Source organism: Sceloporus occidentalis, unplaced genomic scaffold, assembly GCF_023333645.1.
Source record: "Sceloporus occidentalis isolate IW3139 unplaced genomic scaffold, rSceOcc1.0.p SCAF_6, whole genome shotgun sequence".
NCBI classification, from domain to species: Eukaryota; Metazoa; Chordata; class Lepidosauria; order Squamata; family Phrynosomatidae; genus Sceloporus; species Sceloporus occidentalis.
In genome coordinates this window covers 49,383,000-49,402,050 of record NW_028316986.1, presented here as the reverse complement: position 1 = coordinate 49,402,050, position 19,051 = coordinate 49,383,000, and the positions used below count along the sequence as shown (strand labels likewise).

General features: G+C 38.9%; 1 protein-coding gene across 6 annotated transcripts in view; it reads right to left on the bottom strand.

The window, feature by feature from the left end:
- Nucleotides 1-19,051, bottom strand: part of MOCS1 (molybdenum cofactor synthesis 1) — a 57,292-nt gene that overhangs the window by 31,244 nt on the left and 6,997 nt on the right. For all 6 annotated transcript variants that reach the window (XM_089529580.1, XM_089529581.1, XM_089529583.1 and 3 more), the window contains exons 2-4: nt 8,040-8,172; nt 6,646-6,813; nt 3,880-4,044 (exon numbers count right to left, since the gene is read on the bottom strand). In XM_089529580.1, the coding sequence (XP_089385706.1) occupies nt 3,880-4,044; nt 6,646-6,813; nt 8,040-8,172 (466 nt within the window). The remainder of the gene's footprint in view (nt 1-3,879; nt 4,045-6,645; nt 6,814-8,039; nt 8,173-19,051) is intronic.

The window sequence follows — 19,051 nt, the reverse complement described above, 5'->3', positions numbered from 1 at the left end:
CACAAAAAACCAAGTTGAGACTATTGTACTTTGGCCACATCATAAGAAGGCACAGATCACTAGAAAAAATGCTAGAAAAGGTAGAGGGTAGGAAGACCACAAACCAGATGGATAGACTCAATCAATGGGGTTGTGGGCAGGGGCGTGCAGGATCTGGGCAAGGCATTGCAAGATAGGGATTCTTGGAGATGTCTCATCCACAGAGTTGCCATGAGTTGGAACCGACTTGAAGGCAGCTAACAATAACAACAAAAGACTACCTTGTTTTCAAACTGATTTAGAATTAAACGTTTAGTTCAGAACTTTGTATCATGTCACAGATTCTGCTGCCTCAATATTAAGCTTGTTTCCATGCTGCTTGTCACCGCTCTGACGCTGTGAAATCATAATTTGTTTTGTGATATCAAACAACAGCATGCTAAGTAAAACTGTTCTTATACTTCTATTTGGTAGAAATTTCATTAAATCACATCTGCCAATGGGAAGTGCAATTATATTGCTCATGCTAGTTTGAAAATGAATACCCCCCTCCTTTCAGAGGACCTTCTTCTCCCCCAACAAAAGAGAAAGTATGAACATGTGTGTGCTTGGCAGTTTTCCAGAAACCTGTATATATGTTTGAAAAACAGTCTTACAGAATTCTTAAGGACCAACTAGTTTTATTTGGCATGTGTTTTTTGGGACTACAGCCCACTTTCATCATGATGCATCTGATGAAGTGAGTGGCAGCCCACAAAAGCATGTGTCAAAACATACTTTATCTTTAAAGTGAGATAAGAGACCAAGATGGCTCCTCCCTTTTCAGTAGGGGCAGTTCTCAGGGGCTTACAATTAGAAGAGGAGTGAGCAAGGGGAGAGGAAAATGAATTATCAAAAGGGTTGCCACATTGAATAAGGGACAGGACTCCTGTTGCTTTAGTATTTAGCAGATATCTGATCAGGAAGGCTTACCATAAAGTTCCATCTGGAGGAATTATTGCATCTCACTTAGTTGACTGCCCCACACCATAAACCCACCTTTTAGCCAACAGAACACTACTCTACAAAAACATGGCTATTTACTGGCTGGCGGACTGTGGGTAGGACAGCGGTGGTGAATTGTCCAACTCTGTTTCTGAATATCATAATGACATTATCCTTCAAGATGTTCTGAGGGACCTTAGGAGATCATGAGAACATGCCTGTTACTGTTATGAGAATGGAGTGTGTCACTTCTCTTCTGCTTTCCTCCTACCCCAACGTTTCACAGATCAGTAAATAGCTGCATGGGAGACCCGCTGAAAGTACATTTCTATACCGCTTATCAGTGCACTTAAACACTCCCTAAAAGGTTTACAAAGTGTAAGCTAATTTCCCCCAATAATCTGGTTACTCATTTTAGCAAGCTCAGAAGGATGCAAGCCTGAGTCAAGCTTCAGCCCTTTCGCTGGTATTGAACTCGCAACCTTATGGTTTGTGAGTGAGTGGCTGCAGTCCAGGCATTTAACCACTGCACCATCAGGGCTCATGGATGGGTGGGGTGGAAGGTAAAGGAGGAGAGGTACCATAGTTTCTTCTGATAGAACTTTATACCTAGGTTTCCTGAATGAAAATTTGCTAAGTATTAAAGCAACAGAGGTTCTGACCCATACTCAGCCTAGCAATCTTACCACTCAAACAACCCCTAGGAAGACTAAAAACACAAAACAGGCCTGCATTGTGCCTGGAAAACCCCTAAAGCTAGCAAGCACAGATTAAGACAGAATTGACGTCCATGTGCTTTCTACACATGAAAGAAGCCAACCCTTCCCAGAATAACCTTGTGGCTATCTTAGAGTCCCTCCATTGGCAGAACCCAAGTAAGAGTGTTGTATTCTGCACAACTTTTGATTTTTTTGTGAGGAAAGGCAGAAGTATAATTCAAACTAATAATAACAATAATCATAATATAAAGAAAGGGTAACTTTATGGCACGCTTGTGCATACAAAGGCAATGTCTGACACAATTGCTAGTTTAGAGAAGATATCTAACTATGCCAACATTACTTAAGATCCTGTATATAGGCATCATTTAAGAATAAGAAGCACTCCTTTGGGGGCTTATTACCAAAACAGGGGGAGAGATGCAAAACTGCACTTTGATCCTTCTAATAAGGATATCAACAATAAATTATTATGGTATGTTGACATTTTTTGAAGAACCAACAGCTCTGCCCGATCTTCAGCAGAAAAGAAATTATAAGTATAGATCATATGGTTGTTTTTATTTTAATGAGCCATCAAGATGGAGACATCCCAGTATAAAAGTTTTTAAAACACTCTTAGGAATCCTTAGGGGTAGACTTTCAATATTATTAAAAATTGAAACATTAAATGCTTCCAGTGGCAATGACAATATATCTGTATTTATTTCATTGCTGGATAAATCTCATTTATGTGACATAAAATAGACTTTGGTGAATATATTTTTGAGAACAACATTTAAACTTTTCCAAACAACCCTCTAGGGTGCAAAAAATAATTCAGCTGATCCAAACATATGTGGGTATTTCTACATTTTAAAAAACAAATAAGGAGTCTAGAATATCTGTTGCTATAGTGGAACTTAAAACCAGCTGAGATATAGTTTCTTTCAGAATTATTCAATCTTAATGGCTACTAATAAAGCACTACTTTGATATTCAGCAATGAAATTTTTTATGGCTTGGAACATTTAATTGATTTATTTTGGTCTGAATTGAAAAAAGCACTCACACCACTGAGCTTTCAGCAGATGTTCTTGGCAGTATTAGGCAATACTGCACTGTGTTTTTCAAATTAAGACATCATATCTGCAGTGAGGAAACCAAAAATGTTTTATACATCCCATTATAAATCCCAAATTTGTCCTGTCAAATTGGACCAATCAGCCCACTGAGTCATGGATGACTCAAAGTCCCACACTCCACAGACGTCATGAATTTATACCCTTAATTTTTGCTCATCGATCTTCTTTTTGTTTGATTTTCTGCTAAAAATATGGTTTTGACATTGTACTAGTTCTTTGAAATTAAGCTATTATTTATGGATTATTGTTATGACTGAAAGTAATACATTGAAGTGCATTATAGTTATGACTAAAACTGCTAATACACTGGGGAGATAAGGAACGATCTGGGTCTGTTCTCAACGCAGATTAACTTTGCCGGTAGTTCTTCCCTCTCCTGCCTCTAGGCCACTATCATACTTTTTCTTTATTAATCCATCAACATTTCACATAAATTCAGTGCCATTCTTACTCTTATTGCTTAAGGGCTTTTACCTTTTGGTGCTTATTTGTACCCTCTTGTTTATCTGGAGTCCTTTTTTCAACAAGAACTGATGTACAACAGGCTATCAATCATTCTTCCTTCCATGCAATTTTTTTTAGCTAGAACTACTTCTAGTTCTCTTTCTCAAGTCATCCCCCCAAAATTCCCCTTTGAAAGTCAGAACTCTTCTTTTTCAGTGACATCTTTTCTAAATCACCAGTGCTCCATACCACAAACAGCCAATTAATTCTTTTGTAACTTTTTTTGGCTGTGTCTTTGCCTCCACAGGTGCCCTATCTGTTTACTGTGGATGGTAAGCTATTTCTGCAAAAAAGAATGCATCTTCAGTAATTACAACAGAGATCACAGAAACACTGAATGAGTGTAGATTTAAATCATAACTGGTCTATAATAAAGAAAGGGTCCTATTTCTGAAAGACAGTCTGACAAAAGGTCACTATCAATTATAAATCGAATATACAGGCTTCTAAATTATCCTCCACTTATTCATTCCACACTGTCTGCTAACCAGGCAAACATTGTGCAGGAAGTAATTATGAAAATGCTAGGGCTATAACTGTAAAAAATTACAGTGAGACTCTAGCTGTACCTTTTCGACGGACAATGAATTCAAATTTGGCTGGGACCAATGTGTCTAAGCTGATATTAATGGCATCTAAGCCAGCCTCCTTCAGCCGGGGCAAAAGTCTGGCTAAGTTGATGCCATTTGTTGTGACTGCGATGGTTTTCAGTCCTTCTAGTCTGCGCATCTGAGCTGAGAAAACACAACAGTGAAATAAGAGTACAGTTAGCAAAATAAATGATGAAATCTTAAAGCATTAGATAAATCAGTAAGAATAAATGAGAGGATTGAAAAAGAGAGAAGCAGGGGGGGGGGACAAAAAGAGAGAAGCAGGAGAAAAGCAAACAGGAGATGGGGAATGTATAAATCACACGTGTGGTACATTTGCATAAAGGTACAGGTATTCCCTGTTGACAAGGTTGCCAAGTTGTGTCCGGCCATAGGGGGCAGTGCTCATCTTCGTTACTAAGCTGAAGAGCCAGTGTTGTTAGAGACTACTCTGTGATCATGTGGTCAACATGGTTGCACAGAACCCTGTTTAGCTTCTCACTGGAGTGGTACCTATTTATCTACTTGCATTTGCATGCTTTCCAAGTGTTAGGTTGGCAGAAGCTGGGGCTAGTGATGGGCGATCATCCCATTGTGTGGCACCCGGGCCTCGAACTGCCAACTTGGCGATCTTGCAAGCAACAGACCAGCTTACTTAAACTTATTGGCTCTCTCTGGACCATCAGGGCACTACTTGGAGGACTCTTCCCAACTGGAAGCAGGAGGAAAGTGGCTTATTTAAACATAACCGATATAACTTTTAAAGTATGTAATGCGTAGTTGATTGCTATTTTGTTGTTGGGGGAAAGATGGGGATTGCTCTATTTATTATGCTAGGTTATGTTTGATTATTATGCTATGTCATGTTACTTTAACATTTGTAATTGATATTGATTGTTGTTCTGCTAGTGCTGGCAGTTGTTGTTTAGATTATTAAGCTTTGTTATGCCTCCACTAATATGATATATGTGTATTTTGGACTTTGTATTTTGTATTTTTATTAAGTATTTTTCCTTTTTGTATAATTATGGTATTGGTATTATAAATGCTGTGATGTATTTTGTATGGGGGTGCATTTTGTATTTTTGATCCCACTGCTTTGTAATCCACCTTAATTCCACAAGAAAAAGGTGGAATAATAATAATAATAATAATAATAATAATAATAAACCAGAGTCAGCATCTTAATCACTTGAATATAAAAGGCTTTTAGGCATTAAAACAGAATACACCAATTTTTTAAAAAAAGTATGAGGTCAGTTTCGATAACAGATTTCCTGGGAAGGCAATAGCTATTTATCTTCTTCATCTTCCAAAACCTTGGATGAAAATATAGAAAGCACCATTTAGCCCAAGACTGTCTATTCAATATTCTCTAGCTTCCATTTAACCCAATATTTTCTATCCAAGATTTCATGCAGCAGTGTTTCCCTGTGCCTGCAGGTCATAGAATGATAGCAGAATCTCCTGCATTCAAAGTATGAACTCTACCATGAAACTGTGGTCGCTGTGCACATTAGCTAAGGCCCACTTCATTCTTTACTATTGTCTTCCCTGGTCTTTTTCTAAGTAGGAAGAAGCATAGATAAGATCATGCACAAAGCATGTGCAGTGTTCTGTATAGAGCCTGGATTACCAGTGCAATGCCAAAAACAAAATAAAACAAAACAAAAAAAGTTACTGACAAGTGTATACACTTGTTCCTACTGAGAAGATATTTTATGAAAGAAGAGTGCAAGGTGCAAGGTAAAATGAAGAATACGGACACGCTCTAGAAAAATACTGTTTTGTTGAAAAATAATGTGAGATCTATTCTAATATACTCAGAAATACAAAATACGAGTAGCACCTGAAAAACTTGCTTCTAATATGCAAATGGACTTTCTCATTAACTTTCAGAGTATTAGAAAATAAGGAATGAAGTCCAATGAAATGCATAAAATCAACACAAAGCTGAAGAAATGTACACTGTCCAGATTAATTGCAATTTCCCTCATAAACATTTATAGTGAGCTCAATTCTGAATTCCAGTTCTTACATATCTGAAAGCACACCATCTACACCCTAGAGGGAAGTAAAAGCACACAAAAGGAACCACAGAGGTGGTAGAAGCCCAAAATGTCTAACAAAACAAAACAAAAAAAAACAAAAACAAAAACAAACCCTTAGGAAACATCCCCACTACCCACATTCCAGAAAGTCACTATGGGAACTGAGGAGCCTGAGTAAAGATGGAATTGCTGTGTGCCTTTCATATCATTTCCAACTTATGGCATCCCTAAGGTGAACCTGTCACAGGTTGCTTGGCAAGATTTGTTCAGAATGAGGTTGCCTTGTCTCCTCTGAGGCTGAGAGAATATGACTTGCCCAAGTTTCTATGGATTCCCATGTCTAAGCAGGGATTTGAAACTTGATCTCCAAAAGTTGTAGTTCACTTCTCAAACCACTACACCATGCTGGCTCTCAAAGATGGAATATTGACTGTCTTTTGGGCAAAAGACTGAAAATGACAGTGAGGAATAGACTGGCCCAAATGTTGAACAAAAGCAACCCACATGTCTCCACTTAATCCACCTAATATTATTTTGTTCAATGTACAACAAGGCAGGTCTACAGGTTTGTCTGAATTCTCAAAGCACTCTGAGCAACTAGCAGACTTTGACATGACACACTCCCTAAATTAAGCTTGGTTCAGCAGAGGATCTCATAAATATTACAAAATGTATACACACACACCGAACATACCTATAATGTCTACTACATCAGGCCGGATGAGAGGCTCTCCCCCAGTCAGTCGGATCTTGTCCACACCTTCCTTCACAAAGAGCCTGGCAAGAGTGATGATCTCCTGGGTGCTTAACAGTTCCGATTTGGGAGTTAGCTGAACCCCCTCCTCTGGCATGCAGTACTGACCTGAAACATACCACAAAGAGAATTACATAGGAGCCTTGGTATCTGCTGGCATTTGGTTCCAGACCCTATGAGTACAAAATCCATGTATGGTTGTCCCATTTTATATATATACAATGGCATAGTAAAATGCTGTCCTGTATATAAAATGGCAAAATCAAGGTTTGCTTTTTTTAAATTTAATTTTTAAAAATATTATCAAGCCATGGGCAGTAAAATCCGTGAACGAAGAATCCATGGATACGGAGAGCCGACTGTATAATCTTACCTCAGTTATTTGCACCTTTCTTCCAAATATTTTGTTATCAAATAAATCCAAATACAAACTTAGTTTAGCTGCATATGCAGTTACACTATGAAATGCACTATTAATTGTTCTCATGTAATTTTTTTCACTTGGCATGGTGTTGCTTCTTAGAACGTACATAGCCACCCACTATGCAAACTTTTTTCTTTAAAATGGTAATTTAGGATACAGATGTAAATTTTCTTTCCCTCTGAATTCAGTATTGGCCCAATGGTTTTATCATTTATGTCAGCAGTGGGAATCATGTGACCATCAAGATGTTGCCCTTCAAAGTATCATGGGCAGACAAACAATACAGCCTCCAAACACTTGGTAGTAACTCTAGGTGTTGCTTGACAACTCCCGGTACTCCTGCCATCACAGTCAATGGTAAGGAATGCTACAAATTTCAGTCCAGCAGTAATTTGAGGGCCATATGATTCCTACCCAATATTTATGAGCTACCATACAGTTCTGGATGTCAGTATAAAACCACTGCCATGTCACAGTCTATCATATTTAACAGGTACATGCCTTCTTGAAGTATACAATTATTGTTAGGATGCTATCCACACACATCAGCTTCATGAACTAACAATTGCTTAGAATAACAGCACTAGAATGACAATTTATCATAATGCCCAGTTGCCCAACATAGTTGACACCAGTGTACATTCACTTACAACTGTGCACCAAAGATCTTAAAGCAGGGTTTGGAGATAGCAGCCTTGTAGATATACTAATGCAGTAACTGGGCCTCCAAATAGGTGCAGCATGTTATAGAAGTTTCAAGTAACAGCAGGTCATCAGAACAGAGCCATGAACACGATAAATGTTATAAATAAGCTGCTTTTGGTTCCAACTTTGGGGGGAAATGGGATATAATAATAATAATAATAATAATAATAATATGAACATGCTCCTATTCATAACAGGGACTTACATCTGAGGTTGCATTTCTCCGTCAGCGAGAACCTTAAGTAATTATGCTGGCGACCAAAGCCATCAGTCAAGAAAGCAGAGAAAGGGGCAGCATGTTCAGTCAGAAATCCTTTCCTTCTTGGATTTGTGATCTCCTGTATTACAAATAAAATTATTTTCACTTTTAAGATTAGATACATATGTTGGAAAGGGAAGGCTTGATTGTGATGTGAGGGGAGAACTGCTTGAAGCCAAGTAATTTCAGCTTTATCTAATGTTATTTGTTTGCTAGCATACACTTTCAGCTGGGTCACTATTAAGCAAGCACTAAAGTGTGAAAGACAGAAGACTAACATAAAATATAGCTGATTATAGAGGTGACGTATTTACTAAATAAGGGGGGGGGGGTTTGCATGGGTTTCTTAAACCAGAATATATATTCTTATCCTTTCCAAAATGGCAGTATTAGATCAATGGTATCAATGTCTTGAAGGATTTTTTTGAAAAAACAGTGAATAAGATTCAACACCCAAACTGCCCCAGACAGTAACTAATGAAGTAAGGAAAGAAGCTGAAATACTAGAAGTAAATCTCACAGAACACACTGGGACTTGCATCTGAGTAAATATGCAAAGGACACACTGTAAATTTCTTAAAATATACAATAGTAAGAAATGAGCCCAACATAAGATGTTGGATCAAATCAAAGACTTAACTAGTTCACAATTCTGTTAACATTTAGTGGCCAGCCAACAACCTATGGGAAGTCCACGGGGAAAACATCAATCCGCCCCGCACCCTCAGAACAATGGGGAAATTGTTGCTTGAACACTCTAAAGTGAGATTGGTAATGACTCACCAAAGAGCTTATACAATGACGGCTCCGACTCACTGGAATGCACTCGTGGAGGAGATTCGATCCAGCTGTACACTGGAAGCCTTCAAGAAGGCAGTAAAAACTCATCTCTTCCAGTTAGCATACCCTCCCGATCCAGTGTAAGAAAGTATTCCCCGACCAGATTGGATGACTACCCATAATTGATATCCCGATAATCCTAGTTGTATTGTTTTTAAAATTGAATGTTTACAATTGTTTTTATAACTGTTTTTAATATTGTATTTGACATGTGTAATAGAGTTTTATCTTATTGTATGTACACCGCTTTGATCTGGAGGAAAAGCGATATAAAAATAAAAGCATTATTATTATTATTATTATTATTATTATTATTAAAAAACATTGGCTCAAAGGACTTTTGATCTCTTTTGGTTCAGAGACAAAACCACTCTTTACTTTGCACTTATCATCTTGAAATGTAGTAGCCCTTCCTTTTTTTTCTTGTCTTCTTTTTCTTTCTTTTTGTACAAACTAGGTTATTGATACGGCAGACAGATATGGAATCAAAGGATAGCTTTTTGGTTGCTCTTTGGTTAGAAATATCTCCTGTTACCCAAACTTCTGGTTTTGTATCTACAACTTACATGTAACGCTCATGTCTCAGTTTACCTTTTCTGTGCAGTGCGTTCCTGCTGAACTAAACAAACATCAATTTAATGGGGTCATGTTATGCTGTTGTATGGGTCACAGCCTCCCATCCAAACCTTTGCTTTTTACCTCGCTTTACCCGGGGGATCTGTTCCACTTGTTACACCTGTTGATGGGTCACCACCACTATTCTACCCCCCTGCCAAGGTTAAAAAAAAATCAAACCCAAAATCATGGTGACAATATCCTCATGTCCCCTAAAGGGCATCTCCAACTTCTCCTGTGCCCCATTAGCCTTCCACAGTTGCTCACCCCATCTAAATAAAAGAAAAGCAACCTTTAAAAAAGAAAGGGGAGGGAACCCTCTCTAAATGGCAAGGAAATTAATTCCCAATCCAAAGGGCATCACTATTAAGAAAGGAAACATTCCAGTTCTCAGAGAACAAAAAGCAAGATAAAGGAGAGTGAGATACTAACTAATGAATGTGGCACATATGATTTCCAGCAGCTGTGAGATTTACTTTGAAATGCTCAGAAAAATAATTAATTAAAAACAATCCCAAGTTAATCTTTACATTATCTTCTGGATTACTGGTTAATCTTTTTCTCCACTAGCACAGGCTGCTTTTCTAAACACATCTTCTAGAGAAGAATAATCTTAAAACAGTGACCATTTAGGAATTTAAATAAAATAAAATAAAACAACCTTAGCTGGAATACAAGCAGCAGACTAAATATGCTTATTACATGCAATTGTCTGTTAACTCATGGAAGCTGATAAACTACTGGTTTATCAAGTCTTTTTCAAGTGGCTTTCTGGCACCTTTGGTAGAGACCTTTCCTAGCTCTATTATTTGAAAACTTATAGCTGGAGATGCTAATATTCTGGCCTGGCCCCTCCTTACTTATCAGACCTTCTTTCTCCTCACCTTCTCACTAGGGCCCTCTGTTCTGGTAGTCAAGGTCTGCTGCCTCAGCCCAGGATTTCCTCTGCCCCATCTGAGATTCGCCCCTTTTCACTTGCTGCCCCTCATTCCTGGAACCTTCTTCCCCCACAAGCAAGAGCCACCACTTCTTTAACCAGCTTCAAAATGGAGTTGAAAACCATCCTGTTCAGAGAAGCCTTCCCAGGCATTGCATAATTGTCGCTTACTATTTGATGTTCTTTTGGTGCCTGTTTATCGACCCATTTCCTGTATTGCTATGTACTGTATATGTATTATCCTACTTGAGAGTGTATTTTCCCTGGAAGAAGATTAACCATCCATTATGAAGCCAAGCCCTCCCTCCAGTCCATCTGCCTTGGTCCAGGCCTTGGAGGTAGAGAGGAACTGCTGGACCTCTTACCCTTTCCCTCCACCACTCCCTTCTCATTCTGTGTCATGTCTTTTTAGATTGTAAGCCCGAGGGCAGGGAACCGTCTAACTAAAAAGATTGCATGTACAGCGCTGTGTAAATTTACAGCGCTTCATAAAAAAAGGTTAATAATAATAATAATAATAATCTCTAGTTTGTACCATCCAGTTTCATCAATTTGCAACTCTAAAAATGGAACAGCCACATGAAAATTTCTACACATTTATCCTACACATTGTGTAAAATTTTCTATATACTGTGTAATACTTTACACAGGTTTTCCTAATACACACATTTTTCCTTAATCTAATGCTATTTTGAACTTTTTTTGTACAATGTTTTGCACATTTCTTTCATTCTTTCAACTACATGCTTTTAGTACATGGAAGTGTATTCTGAAAAGTGTGATTACCAAACTATATTTTTTTTTTGCATAGATTTACAAACTACATGTGTGGTATGTACTTATTAAACTCCATAATGTATCTACATCCTTGTTACTGTGCAGTACCCAGCAATGAACACAGTGCCCTAAATGAGATTACAGCTGAATAAAAAGGAACTATTCTTCCTTACGACTTGGAGGCTATGGTTCTATTTGTTGTTGTTGTTTTTGTTGTGTGCCTTCAAGTTGCTTGACTAACAGTGAACCTATCACAGGGTTTTCTGGAGCGAAGAGTGTGTGTGACTCGCCCAAGATCACCCAGTGGGTTTCCATAGTTGAGCAGGGAATCAAACCTCGATCTCCAGAGTCACAGTTCAGCACTTAAATGACTACACCACACTAGCCCGCATTGTTGTTGTTGCGTGCCTTAAAGTTATTTCTGACTTACGCCAATTCTAAAGCAAACCTATCAAGGAGTTTTCTTGGCAAGATTTGTTCAGAAGAGGTTTGCCATTGCCTTCCCCCAAGGATAAGAGAGTGTGATTTGCCCAAGGAACCCAGTTGGTTCCATGGCTGAGCAGGAAGCTTAAAATCACATTAGCCTTAATTTGTGGCTGCACCACAGTGGTCTGATTATGGGGCAGTACAGACCACCCAAATGTGCCGTGCTCTCGGTGATACTAGGGTTAGGGAGCATGCACCAACCGTATGCTCCCTAACCCTAGTATGTGTGGGAGCTGCCATGATTGTGCGGCACCACCCATACATCGCACACGTCGGTAACGTCACAGCTGCACAGCGTCCAAATGGTGCTGTGCAGTTGTAATGTCACCACAGTGTCCTATGGCGCTTTGTTGTGTTGCAGCTGCGCAGCAACAGGAGCTGCTTCTAACCGCTCCTTTTTTTTTTTTTTTTTTTGCTGTGCAGTGGTTGCTGCAGTAACGCTGCACAACAAAGAGACGCGGCTCCAGACTGCCTTTTGCAGGCGGGGTGTACCGGGCCTATGACAGTTTATTTAGGCTGCATCTGCACAGCACAAACAATCCAGTTTAACACAGCTTTAATTATCATGGCTCAATGCTATGGAATTCTTGGAATTTTTGTTTTGTGAGACATTAAGTCTTCTCTGTCGGAGAGGTCTGGTGCCACAACAAACTTCAATTCCCAGAATTTTATAGCATTGATCCATGACAGTTAAAGTGGTGTCAAAATAGATTATTTATGCCATGCTGATGCTGCTATTATATTCCACTTTTAAACGTGCCAACTTCCCACTCCATATTTGTTTTTTGCCTTTTTTTTTGCCTGAGCAGAGAATTCTTGCATTTGAATTCAAGCACAAAAGGATTGTTTTCTCACAAGGATCCCACTATTTTAATCTAATTGATCTTAATATTGATGGGTCCTCCTAATAATGGTGGATTGAACCAGTAGTTCCCAAACTTTATTCTTTCAAGTGCTTTCTATTTCCACTCCCAGTATCCCAGCCAGCTTGGTCAACAGTCAGAAATTTTGGGAGGAGACATTCAATTATTATTATTATTATTATTAAGCTTTATTTTTACAGTCCTTTAAATTTACACAGCGCTATATATACGATCTTTGCCCTTCCCTCCCTCTGGATGTTGGTGGATGGAGGGGATGCTCTTCTTTCAGACAAGGCCTGATGGAGCTGGGTTGCCCTTCTCCCTCTCAGGAAACAAAACACCAGGAGGACCAAAGTCTGGGAATCACTCGATTAAACTGAAGACAATGGATTCCCTTATCCATTCATCTATCTTCTGCAATTGGAAGATGTCAGTAATGCATGCTGTTAGGAAGGATCTACTTAGGGGAATTTTAATTAGCTCAAATATAGCCGAGAGGTGGCCCTAACAACACCATGTGCTGGAATCGGGTCCCGATAGTGTATACCAGAGGTCGCCAGCCAGCCCCAAGAGAAAGAGACGCTGATACCAACTAGTTTCAATTAAACGAGTAACGTTTCTTACAGCACAGGGAAAACCACACAGCAAAAGGGGGACACACACACACACACTCAATGCTACAGCAGGGGATGGGTAAGTTTGGGAGATAGGTCTGAGAAAGAGAGACACCACTAGGGAATACTACCTTAGAAGTCTTCTCCGGGAAGTCTGATGAAGCTTGGATGGACAGTAGATCACGGCCGCAGGAGTGGGGGAAGAAGGCCGCGGGAGTTAAGAGCAGAGTTCAAACTGGTGTGGACCAGTTTGCAACACTAGCACTAGCACAAGCTCAGTTCAGCTCGGCTCAAAGAAGGTCCAGAAACCTGGGGTTTTTATAGTCTGAAATGTATCTGGAGGCTATGGGACTTGCTAGGCAAAGGTGTTGATTGCTTGGGCTTTGTTTAGCTAGAGCAAGCAATGTGTTGCACAATGCTTTTACGTCTGAACACAATTTGGAGGGGCATCCGACTTGATTACTAAGTCATTAAGCTGATCACTGGCTCATCAGGTGAGAAGCCAAGTCTATTGTCTTACTTGGGCAAGTAGTGGCGATTCTGGTTTGGCGACTCCCAAACTTCCTATGGAAAATTTCCAGTTCCATCTCTTTCTAGGGTTCTGCCTTTGCAAGGTGAGCTACCTACGTGGTCTCCTCGCCTTTGGGTTATAGCACATACTACATGTACCCAAAATTTTATTAAAACCAAACTTGATAACAATGCCATGAATTTGCTGGGGAATCCCATGTTGTATGGAAGTGGTCTCTCAGGAGATGTTAGGGCAGTTGAAGTCTCCTTACTCCTAAATTTGCATCCTTGAAAGTAACATCCACCTCCACAAAACAGTAGTTTGACATAATAATAATAATAATAATAATAATAATAATAATAATAATTTGTTTTATTTATATACTGCTATTCCAAAGATCATAGCAGTGAACAGCAAGTAAGCTAATTAGCAAGTAAGCTAATTTGCCCCCAACAGTCTGGGTACTCATTTTAGCAACCTCGGAAGGATGCAAGCCTGAGTCGAGCTTGGGCCATTTTGCTGGTCTTGGAACTCGCAACCTTGTGGTTTTGAGTGAATGGCTGCAGTACAGGCATTTAACCACTGCGCCACCAGGGCTCCTAATAGTGTTATTTCTACCTTCATTTTTACTCAGGAGCAGAAATAAATGTTATAATGTAGTTTTAATTAACTGCATTCATACTCCACTTTTCTTCTAGAGCTCAAGCCAATGTGTTCACAATCCTCCATCCCATTTTATTCTCAAAACAATCCTGTGATATTGGTTAGGTTTAGAGTGTTTGACTGATCCAAACCAGCTCAGTAAGTTCCATGGTCAAATGGAATTTGAACGCAGGGCTCCAAATTCTATTGCACTTATTTTATTTGGACAAGTCATATCCTTCAGTTGCTACATTCATCCACCTACACTATCCCCCTAACTACCTTTCAAATCATATTCACCTTTATTTATTTAATTTCCAAGCTTTGTGCCAAAAATGTCACTCAAGACAACTTCTCCTGTACCAATTGCTGAACCTCAGCTTTATTTCCCCTCATCTGCATGATCAGCATTATAATTTTTATAAGAGTGTAAAAGGGGTCAATGGCTGGAATCTCGGCACAACAAGTCAGCCATCTAGCATAACCGACGGCTGCACAGAGAAAGGATCCCAGTAAATGAGTTCAAGTAAAACATACACTCGATGAATGGTAACCTATGAAACTTAAATGTTAATATTCCATGTCATTTAAGAACTACAGTGCCATATTCTCTTCAAACTGTAACTATCTGTTCTTGCGATGACCTCTCTACATTTTTTTATCTATAATAGTCTCAGTTAACTTGGACTGTGCTGTGTTTTCCTAGCACTGTTGTTTTGAATAGTCCCTCTGAAAATAATGTGTCCTTCTTAGCAATGCAAATTGTCCAACACCAGCCATTTTGGGTTCCATATTGGAAGAAAATTGGGATATAAATAATCTGTTCAAACCTCTGAAGTGAAAAGACGAAGCTCAGTGGTAAAAGTAGGTATTTTCAAAGTCACCAACAGGAACCTGTGGGGGAAAATAGTTTACAGGCCTGATTTGCAATGGCTCCCATTAATACAATGTTTGGGCTGGACATTTAATATTGACCTTGAATTTTTTTTAAAAAAAAATGCCACATGTTCTTAAACCATTTCTGAAATCTACTCCTAAATCTGGAAAAATCCAGAAGTACTTCAACCTCCATGGTTGTCATTCAGTGATAACAGTATTACTGCTTTTGAAGAATATGTACAATTGTTCTTGGGATTTTCAGTAACAGATATTAAGCTCAAATCTCAATCAAGCATTTTTCTTTCAAAAAGATAACAACATTTGAAATTATTGTTCCAGCCGGTTTTTATCACGATAAGGGCTTCTGCCTATCAGCTAGTAAACTGGCCAATAAATTTGGAGTGACAGAATATATGTTTTTACGGGACACAACTCTGTAATTAGCTATTACAAGATATAGAGAACAATATCAAAGGTCATAATGCATTATCAGTGTTACCTATTGTCCTTTATTAATTAGGTTTCTTGAGCATTGGATATGACACAGGAAATAGAATACAAGAAACTGTATAGCTTTCTGATGAGTAATCATTGTCAGACCACCTGTTTAGTTTTTGATTTCAAAACATCAAAACATTAAGAGGGTATCTGCTTTTTCATTCAGTTATTATTTCAGTTCCGTAACATATGTACACTACTGGCACTCTAATTTTATCCCAGCTGTCTCTAGTTCCTACTTTTTTTTATCATCGAGAGACAAATGAGGCTGGATGGTTATAGAAATGGATACTTTATATATTCACGTATAAGTCTAGAAATTTTAGTCAAAAAATTGGCCCCCAAAAACCAAAATTGACTTATCCATGGGTCAATTTAAGGACAGTGGGCCCTTCCTTTACACAGGAATCCGTTCCAGACCCCCCCCCCCCACATAAAGGGAATTCCACGAATGCTCGAGCCGCATTAAAAATAATGGAGTTTGTGCTTGTGGCACTCCGAGGTGCATCGAGACTTATTTCGGCGCGGCTTTCAGCATATGCTGAAAGCTGCGTATATCACACCTGCATATGATGGGGTGCACTGTACTGTACTTTAATTCTCATTATAAAAAGGGAACCATCCTCTGGTGAAAGGGATGTCCCCTCTACTGTCTCATCCATACAGCCATTAGTGTGAATACAACCAGTTATGCCTCCTGGAATTTTGTAAGCTCTTTGGCATTGTTTTCTTTTGCTTCATCCTTTAGAACTTTTGTTACATGCCCTCAGGTTTTACCCTCGACATATCCACAGGTCATATCAAAATCTATAATTTTGCCCTCAAAACCTGTCTTCGACTTATACATGAGGTCGACTTATAGTCAAATATATACAGTAGTTATCAAATCTTACCAACTGGAGATATGAATGGCCCCATGTACATTCCAGATTGCACTATCTAAATGACAGAATGGTTGTGTTGCAGACATCTATCATTAAGTGCTGCACAAATGCCTAGGCAGAACTTCAGGATGTCATAGGAAATTACGGTGCTTCAAACTTTTTTTCACTTAACACAAGCAGGTGTTTGGAAATTTAGGTTTCAGCTTTTAAACAAACCATTACTCCTCATTAGGCCTAAACTCAGGAACTAGTTTAAGTTGGTTCAAGATGATGGTTTAAGATGACACTTCTGTCTGAAACCACAGTTTGATCCTTGTGTGTTCTAATGAGCCACCACTTCAATAAACCACACTTCTATGAGTTCTGAGGTAATGGGAAACTATGACTTGTTTTGAAGATGAAATATCAAGTTTCTCATTTTGCAGCCATGCAACAATAAGAAAACACACACACAAGTATGAGACTCATGCAAGAAATAAGCCCATGATGCAAATCTCGCTGAATATATTTAGTTGTCATAGAGACCATGTGTATAAAGAGAAGCATTATCTCTGACCTAGATTACATAAATACTCAACCCAAAACCTAATTTCAGTCAGGGTCCCTCCTCCCCACATCAACCAAAATACCATGTGACAGGATGTGATGAATAAATAGTATCAGCTGTGAATATTGTGCCTGTCAAGTTCTATTTTTATAGAAAACTATGGCTACAGAGAAGTATCAACTCCATTTGCCAGTATGGCCACTGAGGAAGTGGAACTCATTTTTAACCATATTCAACAGTAGCCAGCAGAGCTGCTCAGCAAATTTAACAGGCAAGTTTTTTGATCAAGAAGACACAGTGTCATATAATGAGTAGAGTGTTAGAGTATAGTTTACTGTATAAAGAACTTACAAAATTCCAGCAAGCATAACTGTTTGTGCTCATACTAAAGGCTTGATAGATGAGAGTAGCAGGTGGTCAATGCTTCCCGGACAGATTACACTCTTGCCTTTCACCAGGGGATGATTCCTTTCTCAATAAGAGTTAAAGGACAGTACTTACATTGACCCATGGATAAGTTGACTCAGGTTTTTGGGAATCAATTATCTGACTAAAATTTCTAGACTTATACATTAGTATATACAGAAAAGAGTAAGAATTAGTAAAAGTGAAAAAACAAAAGATAAAAAGGTCTGTAGCACCATGGCTCAAAGAAATTGGCTTGTGTCTCAGAATCATTAGAATCTGACAATTCTAGATTGTCCCATATTTGCAGTAATGACAGTGAGAAAAGTTTATGAAGAGATTTTGGTTTTCCCTATATCTATTTGACTATATTTCTCTATGAACTCCTGTTGCTCTCTGTTTCTTCCCTGTTCAATGGAGTCTTCCACACCAGGGGAATCTTTCTTGTCAAAATTACTTGTTTTCTTTTTCTTTTTCTGTTTTTTTTTGGGGGGGGGGGGGAATCTAAATACCATTCTCTTTAATAGCAAAATCAGATGCTTGCCAAGGAGACTTGTGCCAAATGAGGCCACTGAGAACAAGGTTATTATCAGTATAGGTGAACCCTAAGATATTCAAAATGCAAAACAGTTAAGACAAAGGAAAAACAGAGAACAAAAAACAATCCTTATGAGGACTGGGCATGCTCCATGGACTCAAACTGACACAGAATGTTCATCTACAGTTTGAAAAGAATTATGGGAAATGGGGATGGAGGCATATTGGCCTTCTTGATTTCCTTACCATTTTTATTTTGGAGGAAATCCTGGCTGGCTGGCGTATTTTTTAGGATGTCAAGCATTCAGTTCAGGGATTAAACACTGCACTACATACAACTCTGGTTGTAGATCCCTACTGTAATTTTGGTATTCTGAACTCTCAGCAATACTTGGAGAGATCCTAGCAGCACTTGGAGAGAACTGATAACATCCTGTTAACAACTCTATTTCAATAGAAGCACACCTACCCTATGGCAGAAGCCCTGGTATTAATACCCAGTTTCAGAGAGATGTCCATCATTAGGTTTGTCTTGTAGATTTATCAAGAGGTAAAGGCTACATCGACAGCCAGCATAATGTAGTGATTTGGGACCTGGGCTGTAATTCTGGAGGAGAGGGTTCAAACCTTTGCTTTGTCATGGAAAGCCTCTGGATGACCTTGTGCAAGTGACACTCTCTCAACCTCAGAACACCTGAGACAAAGATAAACCCCCTCTGAACAAAACTTGTCAAATAAACACTGTGATAGCTTTGCCTTTAGGGTTGCCATGGGTCTGAAATCGTCTGAAGGAACACAAGAAAAAGGTTGCAGCATATCAAAGGAATGGAAGTGGCAGATGCTGGAGATGGATCCTTTGATTGCCTGCGTATTTTAACCAATTCTATCTCATATTATTACATATTGTTTTATACATGTTTTGT